This window comes from Pezoporus wallicus, unplaced genomic scaffold (assembly GCF_028554395.1).
Source record: "Pezoporus wallicus isolate ANWC-B61680 ecotype Strahan unplaced genomic scaffold, APGP_CSIRO_Pwel_v1 contig_14149, whole genome shotgun sequence".
Lineage (NCBI taxonomy): Eukaryota > Metazoa > Chordata > Aves > Psittaciformes > Psittacidae > Pezoporus > Pezoporus wallicus.
This window is the reverse complement of record NW_026636136.1, coordinates 105,766-128,179: the sequence shown is the minus strand read 5'-3', so window position 1 is coordinate 128,179 and position 22,414 is coordinate 105,766. Positions and strand designations below refer to the sequence as shown.

Here is a 22,414-nt window from a genome sequence, read left to right as displayed (position 1 = left end):
TTCATGTGCCAAGATCACATGGGAGGAGCGGGGACACCTCGTGGAGGGGTGGGCAGGTCAGAGCTCTGCTCGGCCCCGGCTTCCAGCACCGACCCAGCACGAAGGAGGGGACCGGAGCTGTGGCCGGGGTGGCTCCACGGGCACCGATGGGACGTGGGGCAGAGCTGCTCCGGGACACGAGGAGCCGCGTCCCGTGCTCCGGGAGCCCGGAGGGAGCGATGGGGTTGGGCAGCAGCGGGGAAGCTCCGTGCCGTGGGGAAGCGCTGTCCCGTGGTGAAGGGCTTTGCCGTCGAGAAGTGCAGTGTCGTGGGGAATTGCTGTGCCATGGGGAAGGACCGTGCCGTGGGGCAGTGCTGTGCCGCGGGGAAGCGCCGCGCTGTGCTATGCTGTGCTGTGTTGTGCTGTGGCCGGGGAGGTGCTGGACGTCCGGAGCAGCATCTCAGCCGTATGCCTTGAGCCTCGCCGGGCTAAGGCTGCAGTTTGCCATCCTGCTTTGTCCTTGTCCCTGAAGACCCGACTGACGGGGGTGCAGCAGCGGGATGGAAGCTCTTCCCCCACAGCCCACCCTCCCTGCGGGGGGTTGGGAACAGGTCTCACAGGGACCATTGTCCTGGTGCAGCCTCAGTGCCTGTGGTTACGGCGGGCTGCCCGAATACGGGGGGCAGCCCCTGCTCTGGGGCACAGGGATGGGCACCGGGAACACTGTGGCTGTTGGTGGCACTTGGGGAGCCCCAGTCCTGGGGCTGGGTGAGCGCTGCAGGGGAAGAGCCCCGAGCCCCATCCTCATCCTCAGCCCCATCCTCATCCTCACCCAGAACAGAAGCACACAGTGGAGAGGATGTAACAAAAATAGTGTCCCCGTGGGATTTACTGAGTTCCCATCACACATCGGCCCCGGCCCCTCGCCCTGGTGTCACACCAGGTCACGCACCCAGTTTACAGACCTGGTTGGTTCCACAGGGGCTTCATTGCTCTGAACCAAGGGTTCGAAATAGAAAAGCTGGTGCTACCAAACCCTGCCGGAGCAGGGGGGGACAGGGCAGGCCTCAGGGCTGGGCCGTGCCCGCTCACAGGAACCAGAAGCATTTCCGCCGGTGTTTCTTGGGGTCCATCTTCATGGGTGGCCTCAGCCCTGGTGATGGCTCCTGGCGCGGTGGCACCGCGGTGCCCACCACAGCCTCCGGGGAGCCGGGGGCCACGTCCCCATCCATATGGCTCAGCACACGCTGGAAGCGGCCCTCCTGCTGCCGGAAATCATGCTCCACGCTGCAGGAATGGGGGAGCAGGGTCAGTGTCCCCGCATGGACATCTCCATGAGCCTGTGCCCCACTGCCACCTCCCTCCCTGCATCCCCCCCATGCTCAGCCCCACGCACGTTGCCAGGGCACGTCCCTGGGAGCCCCACTGCACTCCCAGGGTTGCTGGGATGCATGGGGTAGGGGGTGCAGGACCCATCCTGCTGCAGCGCTGCTGGCCTGTGGCTGTTGGGAATGGCTGAACCCACGTGAAGGGGCCTCGCACAGGAGCAGCCACTGGTGGGAGCCTGGGGAGCAGAGTGCCCCTAGGGGAGTTTTTATCATGGAACCATGGAATGGTTACAGCTGGAAGGGACCTTAAAGCTCCTCCAGCTCCAACCCCTGCCACGGGCAGGGACACCTTCCACTAGAGCAGCTTGCTCCAAGCCCCTGTGTCCAGACTGGCCTTGAGCACTGCCAGGGATGGGGCAGCCACAGCTCCTCTGGGCATTTAGAGTGAAGGAGCTCTGGTGAGGAGATGGAACAGGGACCAGCACAGCCAAGCTCAAGAGAAAGGCAGAGGCAGCGCCAGGCTCTGAGGATGGATGAGGAAGAAGGTGCAGGAGGGCAGCTGAGGGTGGCTGACCTCAAAAGCCGCCCTGTACCAGGTCAGGAGCTGTTTGTCCTGGCAGGAGGGACCTCTGGATGCTCCGGCACAGGAGGTGCCACACATCCAGCAGCAGACCCCAATGCGCAGCAGGACGGCTGCTTGCAATGGGTGACAGGCAGAAGCTGCCTGCAGGACATGGCAGTAGGATGTCCCTTCGCAGAGGCACATGGTGACCCCAGGAACCCTGCCCCAGAACCCCCCGTGTGCTGGGCTGTACCCCTAGAGCATGAGCAGCAGCTCAGGGAGGGGATCCTGCCCCTCTGCTGTGCTCTGGGGAGACCCCCCCCACAGTCCTGATCCAGCTCTGGGGCATGCGAGGGCTGTGCTGCTGCCCATCAATCCCTGCACTGGGGATGCAAGGAACCAGGTGCCCTGGCTCTGTCTGGGTAGGGGAAGCTGGGGCTGTGCCCCCACTGCAGCCCTGAGGCTTCCTGAGGGTACCGGAGCCCTCCAGTATTCCCACAGCCTTGCTGGCTGTGCCGCGCTGCTTCCCCATGGGCCGCTGGGATCTCCTGCCAGCACATCCCATGGGATCAGGGGGTGCTGCAGGATGTGACGGCTCCGCACATGGGGAGCGTCTGTCACCTCCTGTCTCCCCCCCTGCGGGACAGCGGCTGTCCCCAGCTGCTCCCAGAGGGAAGGACGAGCTGTGGCACAGTCCCATGGGGAGGGGGCGGTGCGGAGGACCCCAGCTCCCCAGCACGCAGTGCAGGGCTCATGGCTGAGATGGAGGTGCTTGGCTTGTGCGTACCCCTGGGATGGGACATGGGCAGGCAGGGCTGTACCCCCCCGTGGGTCACCCCTGGGTGCCGCCCCAGCTCCGGGCACCCAATGCCCAGGATTGCTGTGCCTCCACTGCCCACGTCCCACCAGAGCCTCTCCTCGCTCACGGCAGCGCAGCCCAGAGCAGCCCCAGCAGGGACTGGCCATCACAGGGGCCACCTCCGGGGATGTGACATCCTTGCACGGCTCCGCTGTGTGCAGACCAGGCAGGGCCCATTGGCACCCACAGCCCTGTGAGCTGCACCAGGGAAGCTCGTGGTGTAAACAGGAGGAGAACGAGAACTGAGGCAGCACCCGAGGGTGCGCAGGGGCTGCGCCCTCACCCGTTCCCCGTTGGTGGAATGGCCCTTTTCCAGCGGAGGAGAAGGCTCCCGTGGCCTGACCTAGAGCAGAGCCAAAGCCCTAGCGAGCAGCAGGAACCCCCTGTGTGACCAACAACCAACTGCAGCAACTCCCCTGCCAGCTGCAGCCTGGCAGCTCCCACCCTGGGAACCACCCCATCTCCTGGGAGCGGGAGCTGCAGAGACAAAGGGACCAGGCTCAGAGCAAGCACAAGCAGGGCTCTGCTCTGAAGGAGCTGGCTGCAGCCGTGAGGTGCCCGCACCCACATGGACACAGCCGTGAGGTGCCCGCACCCACATGGACACAGCCGTGGGGTGCCCGCACCCACATGGACACAGCCGTGAGGTGCCCGCACCCACATGGACACAACCGTGGGGTGCCCGCACCCACAACGCACCCGGCAGCTCCAGGGACAGCGAGCCCCATACTGACCCCACTGCCACAGGAACAGATGCTCCCCACGTGCTCCTGCACCTTTTCCCTTTGAGGTCCCTGCAATGGCCTTTGCCAGGGTCAGGACCCGGCTCAGGAGGTCTCCACTGACCCCACGCAGCCGGGTTTGTGTCCTAGGGTGCTGGAGGTGTTTCTGGCACAAAGGAGGGACAACAGGGAAAGCTGTGCCTGTTTGTGCCATGTCCCCTTGGGTGTGGACAGGGTGAGACCCCGCGGCCCCTCACGACCACAGGGATAGAAGATGGGCACAGGCAGGTCCCCTCCCTCCCCAGCAGCGTCCCCCCGTACGTCTGTCCCGGAGCCCCAGCAGGAGCCTGCGGGACGCAGGAGAGCAGGGATCCCCCGGGAATGGGCAGGGAGCCGGGGTGGGCTCGTACCTGTAGATGATGCAGGCGCAGTCCCGGCAGGTGCCGCAGTTGGCGATGTCTTGCCCTGTCCGGTACGAGTGCCGCCTGAGGCAGAGCAGAGGCGCTGTGAGCCCGGAGAGCTGCCCTGCAGCAGCCAGGAGCCGGGACTGGCACCCCTGATCCCGGCTCCTCTCCTCCCTGATCCCGGCTCCTCTCCTTCCTGATCCCGGCTCCTCTCTTCCCTGATCTCGGCTCCTCTCCTCCCTGATCCTCTCCTCCCTGATCCCGGCTCCTTTCCTCTCTGATCCCAGCTCCTCTCCTCCCTGATTCAGGCTCCTCCCTGATCCCGGCTCCTCTCCTCTCTGATCCCGGCTCCTCTCCTCCCTGATCCCAGCTCCTCTCCTCCCTGGATCCCGGCTCCTCTCCTCCCTGGATCCCAGCTCCTCTCCTCCCTGGATCCCGGCTCCTCTCCTGTGATGCTGGTTAGTGCCAGGCCGAACGTGGTGGTGCCTCAGCAGACATGAGCAGGGCGGAAGCCCTGAATCTTTCACGCTGTGTCTGCCTTTCATCCCCATCCCAGAGCTGTGCCTTGTGCCACAGCCCCCCCAGGTCACTGTGTGTGTCCCACACATGGCACTAGGGCAGGAGCGGGGGCACTGGCAACAAAGCAGTGCTCTGACAGATGGGCAGAGGCTCATCCGAGCCAACACCACACCCGGGGTTTATATCTTTTTGATGCTTTTGGACTGGAGAAGCATTTACGGAAGGACACAGGACTCAGATGAAGGCAAAGCTCTCTCCTGTGGTGCCCAACTTCTCTGGAGCCAGGCTGAGAGAGCCGGGCTGGGTCAGCCTGGAGAAGAGAAGGCTCCTGAAGGGGAGACCTTAGAGCAGCTCCAGTGCCTAAAGGGGCTGCAGGAAAGCTGGAGAGGGGCTTGGGACAAGGGATGTAGGGACAGGCCAAGGGGAATTGGCTTTAACCTGCCCGAGGGGAGACTGAGATGAGCTCTGAGGCAGAAGCTCTTCCCTGTGAGGGTGCTGAGGCGCTGGCACAGGGTGCCCAGAGAAGCTGTGGCTGCCCCATCCCTGGCAGTGCTCAAGGCCAGGTTGGACACAGGAGCTTGGAGCAAGCTGCTCTAGTGGAAGGGGTCCCTGCCTGTGGCAGGGGTTAGAGCTGGAGGAGCTTTAAGGCCCCTTCAACCCAAACCAGTCATACTCTGATTCTATGATAAGGTTGCTGTGAAATGCTTTTGGTCACCTCTGCAGGCTCCATCTCCCCTCCTGGGCAGAGCAGGCTGCAGCTTTTTGGGGGACAGTTGAGAATCACCCCCTGTCTCACATTGTAGTCACATTTTCCTGTTAGTCTTCCTCCTATTCCTTGACCTTGATCATGATTGTTCTCAGCCCTCAGGAACTAGGTCTTATGCACCAAATTGTGTTACATTGGGGATTTCCCTGTTAGCACATAAATTAGATCATGATTATATATATACACATGGTGCATAAATATATGGGTGCGTAGGGATATCCAATGCACAGCCTGCACCTCGCCCAGGAGGAGTGAATTGCGGGACAGGGGTTCGGGGTGGGATGCTGCTGGCAGTAGGTGCCAGCAACCTGCTCTAGTGGAAGGTGTCCCTGCCCTTGGCAGGGGACTGGAGCTGGAGGAGCTTTAAGGCCCCTTCCAATCTACACACTGCTCTTTGCTGCTGTCCCCATGAGGAGTGGGGGACAGGAGCTGCTTGGGCACTGGGTACTTTCACCCCTGGGTGGCCAAATGCCATGGCAGGGACCAGGGATCTCCATCCCCTTGGTCTAAACCACAGCCTCTCCTGGCTGCACGACCTCCCCATGTCCCATCCCATCAGCTCTGCTCTGGGAGGTGGCATCAGGGTGTCTCTGCCTGAGCTCCAGTTACAGCCAGCCCAGGCTTAATCCAGTTCCATGAGCAGATCCTTGTGCTGCCCCGGTGGGATCCAGCTGTCTCAGAACAGGGGGAGTAAGCTCCTGAGGGCTTTTCTGGCCAGGACCAGGTCTGCATGGGGTGAGTGGCTCCTGGCATCTCCTGGGGGGTTGATGGCCCTTGTGGGAGATGAGTTTGGAGGCTCTCAGCTCTGGGCCATCACAGACTTATCTCTAACACCATGGAGCAGGTCCTGTGCAGGGCAGGGTGGGGGGGAGGGTGGGGAGCACCTCCCCAGGGCACAGACACATCAACAGCTGATAAATCTGTGCCATGGGTAACTCAAGGATGGGTGAAAGCAGGCTGAGAACAGAGAGTTGCTCCTAGGGCATCTGCCTTGGCCAGGCTGAGCCTGCAGGTGGGAAGTGACATCCCGGTTCCCATTCCCAGTGACTGATGGGCACATCAGCTGCTCCAGAGCTGGGCAGGGACACAGCTTCCATTGTCCCCATGGCTGCATCTCTCACCCTATCCCCGGCATGGGCAGAACAAGCCAGAGATGTTGTACCAAGACATGGTGCCACCCGCACGGGGATGGCAGCTCTGAGTGAACACGTGGGAGGTGGCAGCACACAGTGCTGTGCCAGGATCCCCCTGTCCCCCTTCCGAGCCCTGCAGGGACATCAGCCCCCCAGGCCCCCTTCCAGCCCTGCGGGCTCACCCGTCCCGCTGCGCCTCCTTCTTCTCCAGGTCCTGGATGACGTCCAGCAGCACACGGATGGTCTGTTGGCTGGTCTCCAGCACCCCTTCCAGGGACTGCAGCTGGGACTGCAGGTCCCCGCGCTCCCCGGGCCCCGCTCCCTCAGCTGTCCGCGCCTCCTCGTCCCCCGCGGGGGGCCCCTTGGTCACCACCACGAGCTGCAGAAGGTCCTGGACGTGGCGCAGCGTCTCTGACTGCTGCGGGGTGAGGCAGGCCCGGGGCAGCTCCGGTGCCCGCCCGGGCGGCTGCGTCCCAAGCGGCGCCCCGTGTCCCTGCGGTGCTGCGGAGCCGGGCCCAGGCTCGTTGCGGATGCGGCGGGGCTCCGGCCGGGGCAGTGCCGCGGAGGCAGAGCGGGGCCAGCCCTGCGCTGGTGACAGGGGGTCTGCAGAGGAGCAGCAGGGCCCCCCCCAGGGCGAGCCGCAGAGCTGGTGCTGGGGGGTCGGAGGAGTGCTCTGAGCTGGCTGGTGGAGGCCGGGGATGCCCGTGGCGGCGATGGTCGACGGGTGGCACGGCTGGGGCTGGGAGTGCCCCTGGGGCAGGGGCCGGGGATGCCCGAGGGGCTGGGGCTGCCCGTGGGGCAGGGGCTGAGGGTGCTCAAGGGGCTGGGGGTGCCCAATGGGCAGGGGCTGAGGGTGTCCGAGGGACTGGGGCTGCCCATGGGGCAGGTGCTGGGGGTGTCCGAGGGGCAGGGGCTGGGATTGCCCGTGGGGCAAGGGCTGAGGGTGCTGGATGGGCAGGGGCTGAGTGTGTCTGAGGGACTGGGGTTGCCCATGGGGCAGGGGCTGGGGGTGTCCGTGGGGCTGAGGTTGCCCGAGGGTCTGGAGGTGCCTCCGGGGCAGGCTCCACTCTGAGTCGCTCCGGCCAAGTGCCCGCGGCTCGGCGGGCCGGGGCTGGCCACAGGGCACGGATGCAGGGCGTGGGGTGGTCCCACGGCTCCCCCCGGGGCTCCTGCGGGGCCGGACACAGGCAGTGGGCAGTGGGCAGGCCTCAGGGGCACAGCGGGCAGCGGAACACCCGGCCGTGCCCGGGACAGGGGCACCGGAATAGGGAAGGCTGCGGGGCTCCTGAGGGGTGGGCACGGAACCCCCTGGGCACCGGGGGCCAGCCGGCAGCACCGCGGCCCCGGCCACGTCGCAGATGCTCTTGCTACGGGGCTGAGAGGCCGTCAAGGGCTTGTGGAGGCTGGGGGAGGTCTGGATGGCCGTGCTCATGCACGCCCTGCGCGGCATGGGCAGCGTCAGCGAGCCCGGCTGGGCATGGGCCCGGCTCGGCGAGGCACGGAGAGGGGCGGCCGCCGGCTCAGGGGCGTCCCTGGGGGGCGGCGAGGCACGAGGGGTGTCGGGGCTGGGTGCTGCCGAGGGCTCCACGCCGCCCTCCACCAGGTCCTTGAAGCGAACCTGCTGCGTGCGGTTGCGGCGGCGCTTGAGGCGGCTCTCGATGTCGGGCGAGTCGCGGTTGAGCAGCACCGAGCGCACGGTCATGGCTTTGTCCTGGCTGCCCTCGCCCGCGGGTGCCGGGCTGGGCACAGGCTCCCGGCTGACCATGGCTCTGGGCCCCGGGGCCGGCGGCTGCAGCCGGGGCCGGGGGCAGCCTCATCCCGCTCCCGAGAGCCGGGGGGATGCTGCACGGGAGGCGGGCATCGTGCCCCCAGCTCGGCCCTACGGGCCCCGACCCCCGGCAGCACCGCCCGTGGCCGATCCCCCGCGCTGTCGGCCCCCCATGTTCGCGCTGCTGTCGCGCCGCTCAGTGCCGAGCTGCCCGCGCCGTCGGGTGCTGAACGTCCCTGCCTATGGCTCCGGACCTGCGGGGACACAGAGGGGTGCGTGAGTCCCCGTCCCAGCGCCGCAGCCCCCCGAGCACCGGAGCGTCCCCCGCTGCTGCCGCTGGCCCTGCCCGCTCCCTGCCAGCCCCGTCACCAAACGCGAAGAGACAAGCTTTGATCTCCAGCGCTGCCTCTTCAGCACAAAGAGAAGGAAAAAAGAGAAACCCCTTTAGCATAAACACGTTCCAAGTTCACAGCTCAAATCAAGCAGAAGCGGCTGTTAAAAATAGCTCTGGCTCCGTGGGGCTGGTGCCTCGTGTGATGGCAGCAGGAGGGCAGCGTGGGGCAGGCACAGGGCAACGTGTGGGATGGACGGACACAGGGTACCCACAGGGCACGAGGCACCAGGGTGTGGGGCACCCAAAGTGTGTGGGACATGGCTGGGGTGGGCACAGCACCCAGCCTGAGTGGGGCAGGACCACACTGGCCACAGGGGACCCGTCACGCATGAGACATGGTTGGAATGGGCATTGGGGACCCGCCGTGCATGGGGACATGTCCCTGGCCATAACCCCACCAGCACCAACCCCTTACTCCTGCCTTGCTCTGCCCCTGCCCACCCGGTCCCTGGCTTCTGCACCGGCTCCTCACACTGCTTCGGAACATGACACTGTGGGGCACACAGCAGAAGCCGAGCCTGTGATGTCCTGGGTGCAGAGGAGGCTAAGGAATGGCTCATTTCGGGAAGCAGCACCAGGAGTGGTGCCAGCCCCAGTGGACAGTGGTGCTGTTTCTCTTGGCCATTCAGTCTCCCAGCGTTCCAGAAACGCCAGAAGTACAAATGAGCACTGCGGGCTCCCTATGGCACAGACTTACCCCTTGTACCACACCATGTCCCACATCCCACATTCCGTAACCCCTGCCCCAGCCCACTGCTTGGCACACAATGAGGGGGACTCGCTGGCTCTGCAGCCCCCCTCTGATGGACACATGGGGTCACCCCCCCCCCCCCCCCACGCGGCGCCCCTTTCCCTGCTGTTCCAGAGTGCGCAGTGACCTGGAGTCACCCCGGTACCGACCCAGCTTCCTCCGTGCCGAGCAGCCCGGCTCCCGCACCCCCAGCCCTGCACTAGTCGGGATGCTGCTCCATGCGCCATGCTCCCTCCCGAGCCTGGAGCCGTGCCCAGACACGGGGAGTGTTTGTGAGGCCGGACGCGACGGAGACACGGGAGGGACGGGGCGGCTCGTTAGTATGGGCAGCAACGGGCGCAGGAGGGAGCTGGCGCGAGGATGGAGCCAGCGCTGCCCGCCCTGCTCCCCGCAACCCCGGGGGAGCCGTGCCCTGCCCGTGGTGCCTGGCCGTGGATGGGGCCGTGGCAGTACCGGTGCTGCGCGGGGCTCAGTGCTCCCACCCTGGTCTCACATCAGCATTCCCAGCTGCAGCGGGGCAATGCACTGAGCGGCAGAGGGTCCGGCCGGCACGTTTCCAAGCTGGATGAGCCTCCTGAGCATGGATCGGGACCAGCACAATCAGGCTGAGCACTCCCCGGGGGCTGCCAGCGTATGGCCAGCCTGCTCCAGAGCCTTTCCAACAAGAGCACTGACAGGCACAGGGTAGAGGGAGCCAGGAACCTGCTCCAACATCTGAGCACGGGCGCTCCCAGCAGGGTCCAGGCGCAGCCCCGGAGCCCGCAGCAGGGACCTCAGTGGCAGCAGAGCACATGAGGCTGTGCCATTGCCCACACAGCAAACAGGACGCTGTCAGTCACCCCCTGCCTCCCAAAGAGCACCACCAGGGAGAGCAGGGCTGAGCCACAAGGACAAGGAGAGAGTCTGTGGTTATCTGTGCACTTAACTCCGTTTGGGAACAGCTCCAAGGATGTCAAACACCAAGAGCCAGGACCCTCCCTCTTGTCCCTGTGGGTGCTTTATGGTACACTGGGATTTGGCGCCGCATCCAGGCACTATTTGCCATGTGCTGGCATCTTCAAGCTCTGGAAAGCCCGGCCATAAGACGGCATCAGGGCTCATTATCCCAACCAGTAGCTCCAGTACCCGATGGGCCACCCCATGCTGTAGCTGGGTCTGAGGAAACCGCTCTGCCTGGAAGTACAGCTCCAGGGACATTCGGATGCACGGAGAGCCATGGGAAGCCCAGGGAACCAGCCCCCAGCCACACCAGCACATTCCAGTTGCCATCTTCAGGAACGTTTACAAGGAAATGGTGCTCTGCACCCCTGGGAAAACTCAGTACTGAGAACATGTGGGGTACCCGCAGCTGAGAGAAGGGCAAGAGAGGAAAAGGGTGAACACAGAGAAGGAGCAGGGAGGGGTGCTGGGCTGTGGGGGGGCAGCCAGAGGAGCCACTTCCTCACAGAGTGCGGCTGGGGCAGCCTGGAAGGGATTTGTTCCCTTCTGTGCCACAGCGGATGCTGCACCTCAGCAGGTTTTTAAGGTCTGAGTGGTTTTCTCCTGTCAGTTCCTATGGGAATGAGCGCGTGAACACGGTGTGACAGCAGGTCACATTAGATGATGTCGAGAGAAAACCAGGCAACACCGCTGCCGTGCAGGAGGTGACAGGAGCATTCAGTGGTGGGCTCCCGGGTTGAGGTGGGTGCTCAGTGCACTTGGGAACGTCTCCTCCACTGAGTGAGCCCCGGAGCCATCAGGAGCCACTTCCCATGGTTCCCATGACTCAGCCATGGCCAGTGCTAAACTCCAGCCCTCAGACAGCCCTCGCTGCCTGCAAACCCAAACTCTCCTCGGAGCAATGGGGATGTTCTGAACCACGCAGCAGCCACCCCCAGCCCAGAGCCTGCAGATCCATGAGCCTCCTGCACCACTTCCGATGCTGGGATCTCAAACCTGGTCCTGCATCACCAGCCCGGGCTGTGCCGGTGCACTGGCAGCTCCTACCCACAGCTTCCCCTTGGCTGGTACTGGCTGAGGGTGGTTTTTGAGAGGCAGGCACCAGATCTGCTGGGGTTTTGTGCCAAGACATCCTGTGAGGGCTGTGGGGTTGGCCTCAGAGGAAGAGCCCTGCTCCTCCTCCTCTGGAGCAGCAAGGCCCAGCCCAGCTCTTCCTCCTGACTCGATGGATGTTGATGTCCTGCAGCACAGACCAGCCAGGGCTGCGGGGCAGGTCCCAGGCAAGATCCAAGGGCAGGGCCATAGGCACCCACAGAGGTTCCGGCTGCCCCCCCCACCATGAACAACCCACCCATCCCTGGCCAGCTTTGCTCCCTTCTCCACCCATCCTCCACCTCCTGGCAGTGGCAGAGGGAGAACCAGGGCAGACAGATAAATCTTCCCCTCAGGACGCAGGAAGCCGAGAGATTTATTGGAGGAAGTCAGATTCTGGAGCTGAGAAGAGCTGATTGCCCGTCACCACTGCGGGTGCAGCGGCTTTCCTGGGATGGAACCTTTGCTCTTCCCCATCTCTGGCAAGGAGAAAGCTGCCGCTGACGATGGGCAGGGGCGGCACTGGAGGGCGAGGCGTTTGCTCTCAGCAGAGGCCAAGCAGGAGCTGGGGTCACCACCCTGCACTCAGCAGCAGAGCTTAATCCCGCCTTGGCTTCGGAGCACTCGGCGCAATTGAACTCGTGTTGGAGCAACTGCGGGACTCAAGGACTCGGGGCCTCTCCTCGGGGCAGGTCACAAGCCCCAGATCCGGCTCCTCACTGAGGAAGCTGCTCCATGAAGCCAGCTCATGCCCTGCCCTCATGGTTCTCTTGGAGGCTCTTCCAGAGCCCGGCTGCTCACAAAGCATCACAGACCCCCAGCGTCCTGCAGGCACTGAGTCATGGCCCTTTATATCTGACTGTGCTCATGGCAGTAACAGCACCTGTGCCTGAGCAGCTCAGCCCCTGTGCCGAACACATCCCCTCTCCGGCTCCCCCTGGCAGTGCTCACCCCATCCAGCCCTGTTGTGTCCCCAGGGCCAGCTCCTGGTGTCCCCTGGTCCTCACTCCACTCCTGCTCCACTCGAGCTCCTCCCTCACGGCACTGTCCAAGGCAAGGGAGGTGTTGGCTCTGCTCAGAGAACCTGGGGCTCCCTGGAAGCACTGGGCAGAGGGCGGCAGGCACAGAGCCCTGCACCCCAGCACCATTGCCCAGGGTCACGGACACACGGGTCCCCCTGTACCCGCTGGCATGAGCTAGGCCTCGCTTGCTCCTCTATTTAGGTCACAGGCTGAAGGGCTCTGTGAGAGAATCAGTCACTCGCTGCCATGGGCCCAGGAGGAGGCTCTGGGAGCTGGGACCCCCGTCACCCACCCCTGCAGCAGCAGCACCCTGCGGGCACCTCTCCAGGGCTGCTGCATCCTGGGTAATGCCCCGTGGAGGGATCCGTCAGTTAGGGAAGAACAGCATCCTCCTCCGGGCACACAGAGGTCATCGTCTCTGCTCCCTTTCAACTGCAGCGATGCTGGTGCTGTCAGATGGAGACTTCACATGGTCGGTCAGGAGACACAGTGAAGTGCACAAAGCTTTCAGAAGCCAAATGATTCCTCTGTCTTCCATGGATGCTAATACAGCTGTGATGACAGCTCTCACTGCTACCCGCTGGCGTTCCCACCTCTCCCTGCCAGGCAGAGGAGCACCGGCACCACCACTCTAAGTGGGACATGATGAGCTGGGGTGACCTTCCCCTGGGAATGCGGGCAGGCCATGGCAGGGAGCCCTGGGAGCCGGTACCCAGCAGGAGGCTGTTGCCTTTGAGCCCCAGGGCTCCACCTCGGTGAGTGCCCCTTGCAGTCTGCAGCAGCCGCTGGGGTCCAGCATCCACAGAAGAGACCGCGGCGGGAGGATGGAAACACCCTTGTGGGCTGTGTCCTTCCAGAGAACGCGGCGTGGGCTCTGTTAATGTTCCTCATTGTCCTGGAGACCCCTTGTGCTGCAGGACAAGGTAAAATGCTTGACCTGGAGACCCAGCCTGGAGGGCAGCTGGTGACCAGCAGTGGAGCACATGGGCTCCGCCAGCACCTGCAGCACGGGCTGCTCCTGCAGCGACTGGAGGGTGAGGGAAATAGGACATGGCCCAAACAGTTCTGGCAGCAGGAGACACAGCTCATGGAATCACAGAGTAGAATCAGAATGGTCTGGTTGAAGGAACCTTAAAGCTCCTCCAGTTCCAACCCCCTACCATGGGCAGGAGCACTTTTCACTAGAGCAGCTTGCTCCAAGCCCTGTCCAGCCTGTCCATCACAAGAGCAGCTCCATGCTCTCCTGGGGAGGCACATCCCACCTCTCAGGGGGTGGTGCTCGGGCCCCCATCTGAGTGAGAGGAGCAGCTGCCGGGACAGGAACACGACAGAGCGGGACTCGGTGTGCTCCTGCACGTGCCAGGAATCCCATTGGGAGCCACAAGCTGTCCACAAAGCACATATATGGAACAAGCTGGAACGGCTTCGCCACCAGGCAGCTCCCAGAGGCAGCTGCACCACCACAGTCAACCCTGTGTGCACCAGTCCTGACTGCAGGGGCTCAGCCCTGGGCGCAGGCAGGGACACCCTGTCCCCCCATCAGCCTGGTCCTCACCATGGGGCAGCCCCTGTTTCCCTGCCGGCCTGGTCCTGCCCTGGGGAGCCCAGCCGCGGTGCTGGCCCGGGCGCAGGAGCCGCTGCAGCTGCAGCCTCCCGACACAGAGCAGGAGAACGTCCTCTCGGAATACAAATTCCTGCCTTCAAGTGGATGTTCAATGCAGGCGCCCCCCCTTTGTCTCCGTGTGCTTCAGATAACGCCACTACCAGGGGAATTCAGGAATTAGAGAGTGCTTTTCCTCACCCTGTGCCTCGGTTTCCCCACCCAAGCAGTTGGGAACACACGGACCATTTCCATAGAGACACAGGACAGACCCTGTCCAAGAGCACTGCTTAGCATGGCAGTAGCATCCTTACTACAGACAGGAACAGACCCACTAATTATTTGTGGCCTCTGGATGCTACCATACCATTAAATAATTACAATAATTATAATTCATAGAGAAGATAACCTCAGTCTAAAGGAGCTTCTGTGGTTAAATCCACTCTGAGTGCACAGCAGGGACCGAACGCTTCCCATGGAAAGGAAACACCGGCAATGGATGACGGGTGCCAGCCTGAGCCCGGCTCTGCCCGGGGGTCACCTCCGCGGCCCCTCTCCTCAGGCAGCACCTGCAGGGAAGGACACGGCCGGGGGTCCCCAGCATCCCTTGTCCCCTGGGAGGTGCCAGGTGTGGAGACCACCGTGAGACTTGTCCCCATGCAGGCACACGCTGCAAAGCCAGGTCCCTGCAAAGCCGGGTCCTGGTGGTTACTCACACGTGTCCAGCTCATTCTCCAAACAGATGAGCTCCATGAAGACCTTCTCCAGGCTCCTCTACGAGACCCCACAGCTCTAACCGGGTTTTGCATGCGCTCCCATGGGGACAAGAGGGACTGGAGCAGCCCCGAGAGCTTCACCTTCCTGTGTAACCGTCAGCAAACAAGGCTGTGCCTGGCTCCACTGCCAAAGCCCCACCAGCAGCCACCGAGGCCTTGACCACAGGACACGGTGCTGGGCGCTGCTGGGAGCAACATGGGCTGAATCCCTCCAGCGTGAGCAGCCGGCGTCAACGCAGCGTGTGGTACCCAAAGTGACATCCCTGGGATCGTGCGTGTGCGTGTGTCACCCATACAGAGCCCTGGCTGATGGACGTGTCTCCTAACAAGGGGGAGCCGAGCACCAGCAGAGCGAGATCCCACATCTCCTGCATGGAGCTGCCGGGCGAGCGGAGCTGCCACAGCCGAGCAGCAGCGCAGGGACGCGACCCCGGGTGTCCTCACCCCTCTGACACGCGGATCTCAACGCAGATTTACCTCCCTCGGCTGCACCCCACGCCGCTGCCACCAGCACGCTGCAGCCCCCCGGACCCCAACCATGGCGGCCCGCGGGGTGAGGGGTGCCCGGCACGGGGTGTCCGGTACCACCGGCGCCCCGCACTGCCCCGGGGCAGCTCCTGCTCGGGCCGAGGAGGGGGGAACCCGGGAGTGCTGCGACCTCGGTTGCAGGGGGCGGCCGAGGCCGCTCGGGGCCGGGCACCGCGCACCGGCGAGGGGGGCGAAACGGGGCACCGCGGATCCATCCCCCTCGCTCCCCGCCCGGCTCCTATCTCCGGCCGCACCGGGCACCGCGCACCCCCGGGCCGCTGCCCGCACCGCCGCGGGGTTCCGGCGTCGGGGCTCCCCGCACTGATCCGCGGTTCCTGGCCCCGGGATCCCCCCCCCCCGGTTCCCGCACCGCGTGGGGTCGCGGTCCCGGCCCCGGTGCCGCCGCCGCGGCTCTCCCGGCGCACCGAGCGGGGCCGCAGGGCCGATGCCCGCCGATGCCCGCAGAGCGCAGCCCGGCCCTGCCCGGCCCGCCCCGCTCCGCCGCTCCCAGTCCCCGGGCCCCGCGTCCCAGCCCGCCCCGTACCTGGTGCTCGGCGGCGGCGGCGCTGGTCGGGCAGCGGCGGGTGCCGGGCACGGCGGGGCGGGGCGGAGCCGCGCGGGATCGCCGGTACCGGGGCGGAGCCGCCGGGGAGGAGCGAGGCGGGGCCGGGGGCGGGGCCGGCGGGACGCGGGGTCGGGATGCCCGGGCGGGGCGGAGTGGCCGGGAACGCGGTACCGGTATCCTTGTACGTGCCCCGGGCAGCGGGGGCTGCACATCCGCACCTGAGGGCAGGGAAGGGACCGGGCCCCGGGGGGTGCGAGCGCCGTGGCCGGTGCGGTGCTCGGGGCCGGGCACACGGTGGGGCAGAGCCCCGATTCCCTCCGCCATCACCGGTGCAGGCAGCGTGCCCGTGGGCGGTGGGACCCCACTGCGTCGAGTCCGGAGCTGGGGAGCCCCGGGTGGGAGAGGAGCCTCCCCCGGGGTAGCACAGACCCTCTTCCCCAGCTGGGAGCCGGTCCTGCCGGTGGTCCTAGCGGTGTCCCGGGGCTGCACCCCTGCCTGTACACGGGAAATGGACCACAGAACCTCGGTGAGGTGCAGCAGTGGCTGCACAGCCTGGCTCTGTCAGCAGGAAGCCGCCCCAGCTCCCACCATGAGGTCCTCCCGAGACCGGGGCTCCGTGGCATCACACACATGGATGCTCAGGGACCATTGGCGGGTTTGTGGCAGCACTTTGCCGGTGTTTAGCTTGCAGTGAGGACATCCCCCACTCCCGAGTGAGTCCTGGAGCAGGCCAGGACTGAGGAGGAGGGAGTGATTCACCTCCAGCTTCGAGGGCAAGTTGGACTTGCTGGGGCTTGGGTGCCTCTGCAGGATCCCTGCTGTGCCTGTGCGGGTGCCCTGCATGGAGGTGCTGCTGGTGCTGCTGAGAGCGTTCAGCAGGGAGCCTCAGGTCTGTGCCTGTGCCTCCACCCTCGTGCTCAAGGACTGGGACCTGTTGGGCTTTTATCCACTTGCTTCTCACAAGATAGCTCCCCGCGTATGTCCAGGGCTGTGATACGGTGCTCCCCTGCTCACCCCTGCCCTTCCCTGGGACCAACCCAGCCCCACTGCCTGTGGGATGCCAGCATCCTGGCCCTGGCAGGGCGGTGATGTTGGCAGTGGCAGCTTTGCTGTGCTGCTGCATGCCCGGGGATGCTCAGACTCCTACAATGCCACCTGAGGGCTCGGAGCTGCTTTGTGCACACACACACACAACGGTGACCTGTGGCTCTGACCTCGGCTTTCAGGCTTCAGCTGCTGCTCAGTGCCCTGAGGAGTTCCCTGTAGCTTTGTCCCAGGAGCAAACCTATCACAGACTCATCCACGTTAGAGGCATCGTGAAGAGAACGTTGCTGTAATGAACAGGAGAGGAGCCACAGTGGGAGCAGCACCTGGGCCTCTGGTTCATGAGAGCAGCTGAGCAGCGTGGGGGTCAGGCATGGGCCCTCTCATCCTGCATTCAGGAATGCTGCTCAGCCGGTGCTGCACCTCCCGACAGAACCGTGAGCACCCAGAGCAGGAGTGGAGTTAATGACTCAATATGGGACCCTTTGCCAGGGGCACTCCAGACACATCAGCCTCCGGAATGGAGCTACTTGTGTTTCAAAAGGCCCTTCCATCCACACAGAGCCTTAAATTGCTTAAACGTTAGAAACTATCCACAGTCAAGGTGCAGCTGGGGACCCTGTCTGCACCAGCAGCACGGCACCGTCCCACCCCTGGAGGCTGCGAGGGGCTGGCAGAGGAATGGCTGGCTGCAGGAGATGGGGCTCAGTGCGGCAGGAGAGATGTGGAAAGCCAGGGAGGGGGGGACCATGAGGGACCCCCAGGGCAGCCAGGGGTCTGGGGTACAGACCGGCTGGAGGAGTATGGGCAGGCATTCGGACCCCCCCTAGTGCACCCCATGGTGCCAACCATCGGATCCCATCCCCAGTACACCCCTTCAGTGGCAGAGAGGGAACCCCATCCCCAGCACACCGATGGGACCCCAGCAGTGTCTGACCAGAGGGAACCCCACCCCAGCACACCGATGGGACCCCAGCAGTGTCTGACCAGCTCCTGTCCCACAGAGTCACTATGTGGCCTGCATGGCTGCCATCCTGAGCCAGATGGACATGGAACATTACAGATCTTACATCAAGGCATTCCCCTCCCGGGCCGAGCTGATGGTGAGTGCTGCCCCATGCAGTGACCCGGGCCCTCCATCACCGGCAACCCCCTGCCTCTCCACCCTATGTCTTGGCTGGGGTGTCCCACTGGTCCCAGTGCCTGTACCTGGGCACCCAGCACTGGTGCCACCCACCCCTGGGTGCTCATCCCTGCTCCATGGAGGTGAAGCTGGTGGGTGGTGAGGCTGCTCCAGCCCCAGCATCCAGCACAGCATCACCTGGGAGGGTATCGTGGTCGAGCCCAGCTCTTGACATCTCCTTCCCACCAGGATTTCCTCATGGAGACCTTCATCCTCTTCAAGGACCTGATTGGCAAGGCAGTGTACCCGTGCGACTGGATGGTGATGAGCATGGTGCAGAATCGGTGTGGACCCCTGACCCATGGGGGGATGTTGGACCTGGGGTGTCTCTAGGGCACAGGGTACCCAGACACTGGAGCACGGAGCCTAAAGCTCACTCAGCCCCCTCCAAACACCTTCAGCACTCTGGCTCCAAATGCCTCCTGCTCTGCCCTGGGACAGTGCAGCCCCATTGCATCCCTATCGGTGGGCTTTGGGGCTCCCGGGGAGTGGGGAGCTGTTGCTGGACACCTCATGGCATCAGTGGGGATGCCATTGGGCAGGACCGGTGCAGTGGCAGCATCAGGCCCTGCCTGTGGCACTGGGACAGGCAGAGCCACTGACCCCAGCACCCACAGGGAGTTCCTGCGCACCATCAACCAGTTTGCCTCCACCTTGACCGAGATGTTCCTGAGCGAGAACAGCTTTGAGCTACAGGTGAGGGCGCTGCTCCAGCCCAGGGCGAGGGGACCCTGTGTGTCCCCAGCTCTGCCCCCACCCCTTGTGCCAGCTCTGCCCTGTCCCCGCTGCAGCTTTGGAACAATTACTTCCACTTGGCCGTGGCTTTCCTGACCCAAGACTCGCTGCAGCTCGAGAACTTCTCCCAGGCCAAGCGCAGCAGCATCCTGGCCAAGTGAGTTGCCCTCAGCTCCTCCGGCTGCCCCTGCCCTGCCGCAGCACCATGGGGCTGGGCTCTGCAGCTCCACTTCAGGCGGCTGCCATGCTGTGGGGCTGGGGTTTGGGGTGAGCCGGTTGGGCTGTACTTGGATCACATCCTGCTCGGGGTGCTGACCAAAGCTGTCCTGGCAGGTACGGGGACATGAGAGCCACCATTGGAGCGTCCATTCGGGACATGTGGTACAACCTCGGTGAGCGTGGCATAGCCATGGGGGCTTGGCAAGGGTCTGGTGTCTGGTGGTCACCAGCATGGCCCCTGGAATGGTGCTGGAGGGTGGCATCGGGGGCTGCAGGCATGAGCAGGGTGTGCAAGCCGGCAGGGATGAGGCTTGGCAGGCGTGAGCCTGGAGGATGCTCTGGGCTGTGCAGGGTGGGATGCATGAGCCGGGGGATGCTCTGGGATAGGCTGGGTGGGATTTGTGAGCCAGGGGATGCTCTAGGATGGGCTGGGTGGGATGTGTGAGCCAGGGGATGCTCTGGGATGGGATGGGTGGGATGTGTGAGCCTGTGGGATATGCCATCTGCAACCAGGCAAAGCTGTGGTGCGTGAGCCCCCAGCACTGTGATCAGCCGTGAGCCCTCACTCCCTGCAGGCAGCCTCCCCAATCTGGGTTGGTGTCTGCCTGCAGCATGGCCTTCCCATTCCCAATCCCAGGCCCCCGCAAGATTGAGTTCATCCCGGGCATGGTGGGCCCCATCCTGGAGATGACGCTGGTGCCGGAGCCAGAGCTGCGCAAGGCCACCATCCCCATCTTCTTTGACATGATGCTCTGCGAGTACCAGCTCACCCGCAGCTTTGCCCGGGTGGGTGCCTGGTGCTGGACCCTGCTCCTCACAGGGCAGGAGAACAGGGACCACTCAGTGCAGGGGGGTCCTTGGGGAAGGGGCTGCAGCGGCTGAGCCTGAGGCTGTTGGGAGCCTCCTGCCCCAGTGCTGCAGCTCCATGGCCCCAGCCCTGCCCATCCCAGCTCCCAGCACTGCTCACGTACATCTCTGCAGTTTGAGGATGAGATCCTGCGGCAGTTGGACACTGAGGTGGAGGGCGGCCGCGGGGATGAGCAGTACAAGCAGCTCTTTGAGAGCATGTGAGTGTGCCCCCCTGAGCCTCTGCTGTCCTCCTGCCCCACACTGCCTCAGCCAGCCTGCTCCTCACTGTGCTCTGAGCTGGGGCAGGACTTGAGGGGAGGAAAACTCCTGCCCCGGCATCATCGTGTGCCCTTTGCACACCACTGCTGCCCCAGCAATGCCCCTGCCCCAGCAATGTTCCTGCCCTACCCAGGCCTTGCTCCTGCCCCGTGATGCCCATCACAGATCCCTGTGCCAGGCAGATGAATCTCTCAGCTCTCTCCCTATGAGCACACTTTGCTCTCTGTTCCTGCTGCCCCTCCTGCCCCCTCTCCCCCCCCCCAGCACAAGGAGCGGGGCTGGGACTGAGCACAGTGCCCCTGTCACCCCCTGCCCTCCCCAGACTGCTGAGCTGCTGCCAGGCGCACCCCGAACTGGCCGAGCCCGGGCAGAGCTTCGTGGCGCTGGTGACGGGGCTCCTGGAGCGGCTCCTCGACTACCGGGCCGTGAGGAACGACGAGAACAAAACCTACAGCATGAGCTGCACTGTTAACCTGCTGGTGGGCACCTGCTCCGTGCCTCCGCCTCGGGGCTCAGCCCCATGCCCCCCCCCGTCCCCTGGCACAGCAGGGATGCGGTGTGCCCGGTGCCAAACCCGGGAGGTACCTGCTGGGAGGCACCTCCCGGGTCCGAGCCGATGGGGAGCGGTGGCACATGGCGGGTGGGGGGGGCGGTGGCACCGGCCCCTCCCGGGGCCGCTCAAATGGCCTCGTGTGCTCTTCCCAGAACTTCTACAAGGAGATCGGCCGCCAGGCCATGTACATCAGGTGAGCGCGGCCGGCGGAGGTCCCGGCGCTGCCCCTGCTCGGCCCCGGGACACGGGGGGGGACGGCGGAGCTGCCGCGGGGCGGGTGCGGGGCTCCGGGTCTGGAGCCCACCCGCGGCCCGCTCGCAGGTACCTGTACAAGCTGCGGGACCTGCACGTCAGCTACGAGAACTACACGGAGGGCGCCTACACGCTGCTGCTGCACGCGCGGCTGCTCAAGGTGGGCACCGGGGCCGCGGGGCCGCGGGGCGGCCGGGGCTCGCCGTGACGGGCTCCGCTGTCCCGGGCAGTGGTCGGACGAGGCGAGCACGGCGCCGGTGCAGGGCGCGCACGGGCCCGCGCTGCGCACCCAGCGCCAGCTCAAGGAGGCGCTTTACAACCAGATCATCCGCTACTTCGACCAGGGCAAGGTGAGCGCGGCCGTGCCGCGGCTGCCTCCTCCCGCTGTCCCCCGCTCCCAGCCTCCAGCCCCATCCCGGCCCAACCTCGCTCCCCACCGCGGTGGTGGGGCTGGAGCTGCCCTGCAGGGAGGCCGGGGTGGGTGGTTCACCCACAGCCACCCAGCTGCTGAGGCTGTGCTTCCCCCTGTGCACCCATCCCACACCATACTGTCCCTTTCCACCCTGTCCCACCCCAGCCCATCCTATCCCACCCCATCCTGTCCTGTCCCGTCCCACCCCATTCTCTTCCATCCTATCTCATCCCATCATGTCCCATCCTGTCCCATCCCATCCAATCCCATCTCATTCCATCCCATCCCATCCCACTCTCAGCCCCCAGCCCTCATACTGCCTGGGGCCAGCAGCTGGGACACCCCAGGAGAGGAATTGCTCATGCTGGGGGGCTCAGGGGCTGGAGATGGTGGGAAGCCAAGTCCTGCTGCAGCCACCAGCACCCAGCTGGTCCACCAGCCCCCCCCCCGTCCTCGCTGCAGATGGGGCCGGTCCCTTCTGGAAGCCCCAGTGCCTCCCTGCCCTGGCTCACCCCCAGCTCCATCTCCTACAGATGTGGGAAGAGGCCATCCACATCTGCAAGGAGCTGGCGGAGCAGTACGAGAGCGAGGTCTTTGACTACGAGCTGCTGAGTGACATCCTGGTGAGTGACACCTGCCGAGAGCAGGGGGAGCGGGGGGGCCGCAGCGCCCATCCCATCCCCATTCCCACCCCTCTCCTGCAGCAGCAGGAAGCCCGCTTCTATGAGAAGATCCTGAAGGTGCTGCGGCCCAGCCCGGATTACTTTGCCGTGGGCTACTACGGGCAGGGCTTCCCCCCGTTCCTGCGGGTGAGCATCCTGGTGCCATGGCCACAGGAGCTGGGGTCCTGGCCCTGCCCCTTCTCATGCGCTCATCTCCATCTCTCCTCTGGCAGGTTAAAGCCATTCCCCTTGGCCTGTCCCTGCAGGCCCTTGTCCAAAGCCCCTCTCCAGGTTCCCTGTAGCCCCTCTGGAGACCATCCCGGTGGCCTTCTCTGGATTCATTCCAACAGCTCCACTCTTAGAATGAGTCCATCCAGCCAATTCCTTATCTACTGAGTGGTCCATCTGTCAAATCCATGTTTCTCCAGCTTAGAGACAGGGGTCCTGTGCAGGACAGTGCCACATGTCTTGTGCAAGGCCAGGATGGTGGTGTCAGCGGCTCTTCCCTTATCCCCCAAC

General features: G+C 64.6%; 1 protein-coding gene across 1 annotated transcript in view; it reads left to right on the top strand.

Annotated features, from left to right (window-relative positions):
* The window catches only part of LOC130593736 (dedicator of cytokinesis protein 2-like), a 48,670-nt gene that overhangs the window by 21,853 nt on the left and 4,403 nt on the right, over positions 1–22,414 (top strand). Inside the window, exons 29-41 of the mRNA XM_057399096.1 lie at positions 17,756–17,854; positions 18,124–18,218; positions 18,552–18,630; positions 18,726–18,826; positions 19,003–19,061; positions 19,526–19,674; positions 19,870–19,955; positions 20,339–20,495; positions 20,722–20,762; positions 20,891–20,981; positions 21,052–21,171; positions 21,767–21,856; positions 21,938–22,042. Coding sequence (XP_057255079.1) covers positions 17,756–17,854; positions 18,124–18,218; positions 18,552–18,630; positions 18,726–18,826; positions 19,003–19,061; positions 19,526–19,674; positions 19,870–19,955; positions 20,339–20,495; positions 20,722–20,762; positions 20,891–20,981; positions 21,052–21,171; positions 21,767–21,856; positions 21,938–22,042 — 1,272 coding nt within the window. The remainder of the gene's footprint in view (positions 1–17,755; positions 17,855–18,123; positions 18,219–18,551; positions 18,631–18,725; positions 18,827–19,002; positions 19,062–19,525; positions 19,675–19,869; positions 19,956–20,338; positions 20,496–20,721; positions 20,763–20,890; positions 20,982–21,051; positions 21,172–21,766; positions 21,857–21,937; positions 22,043–22,414) is intronic.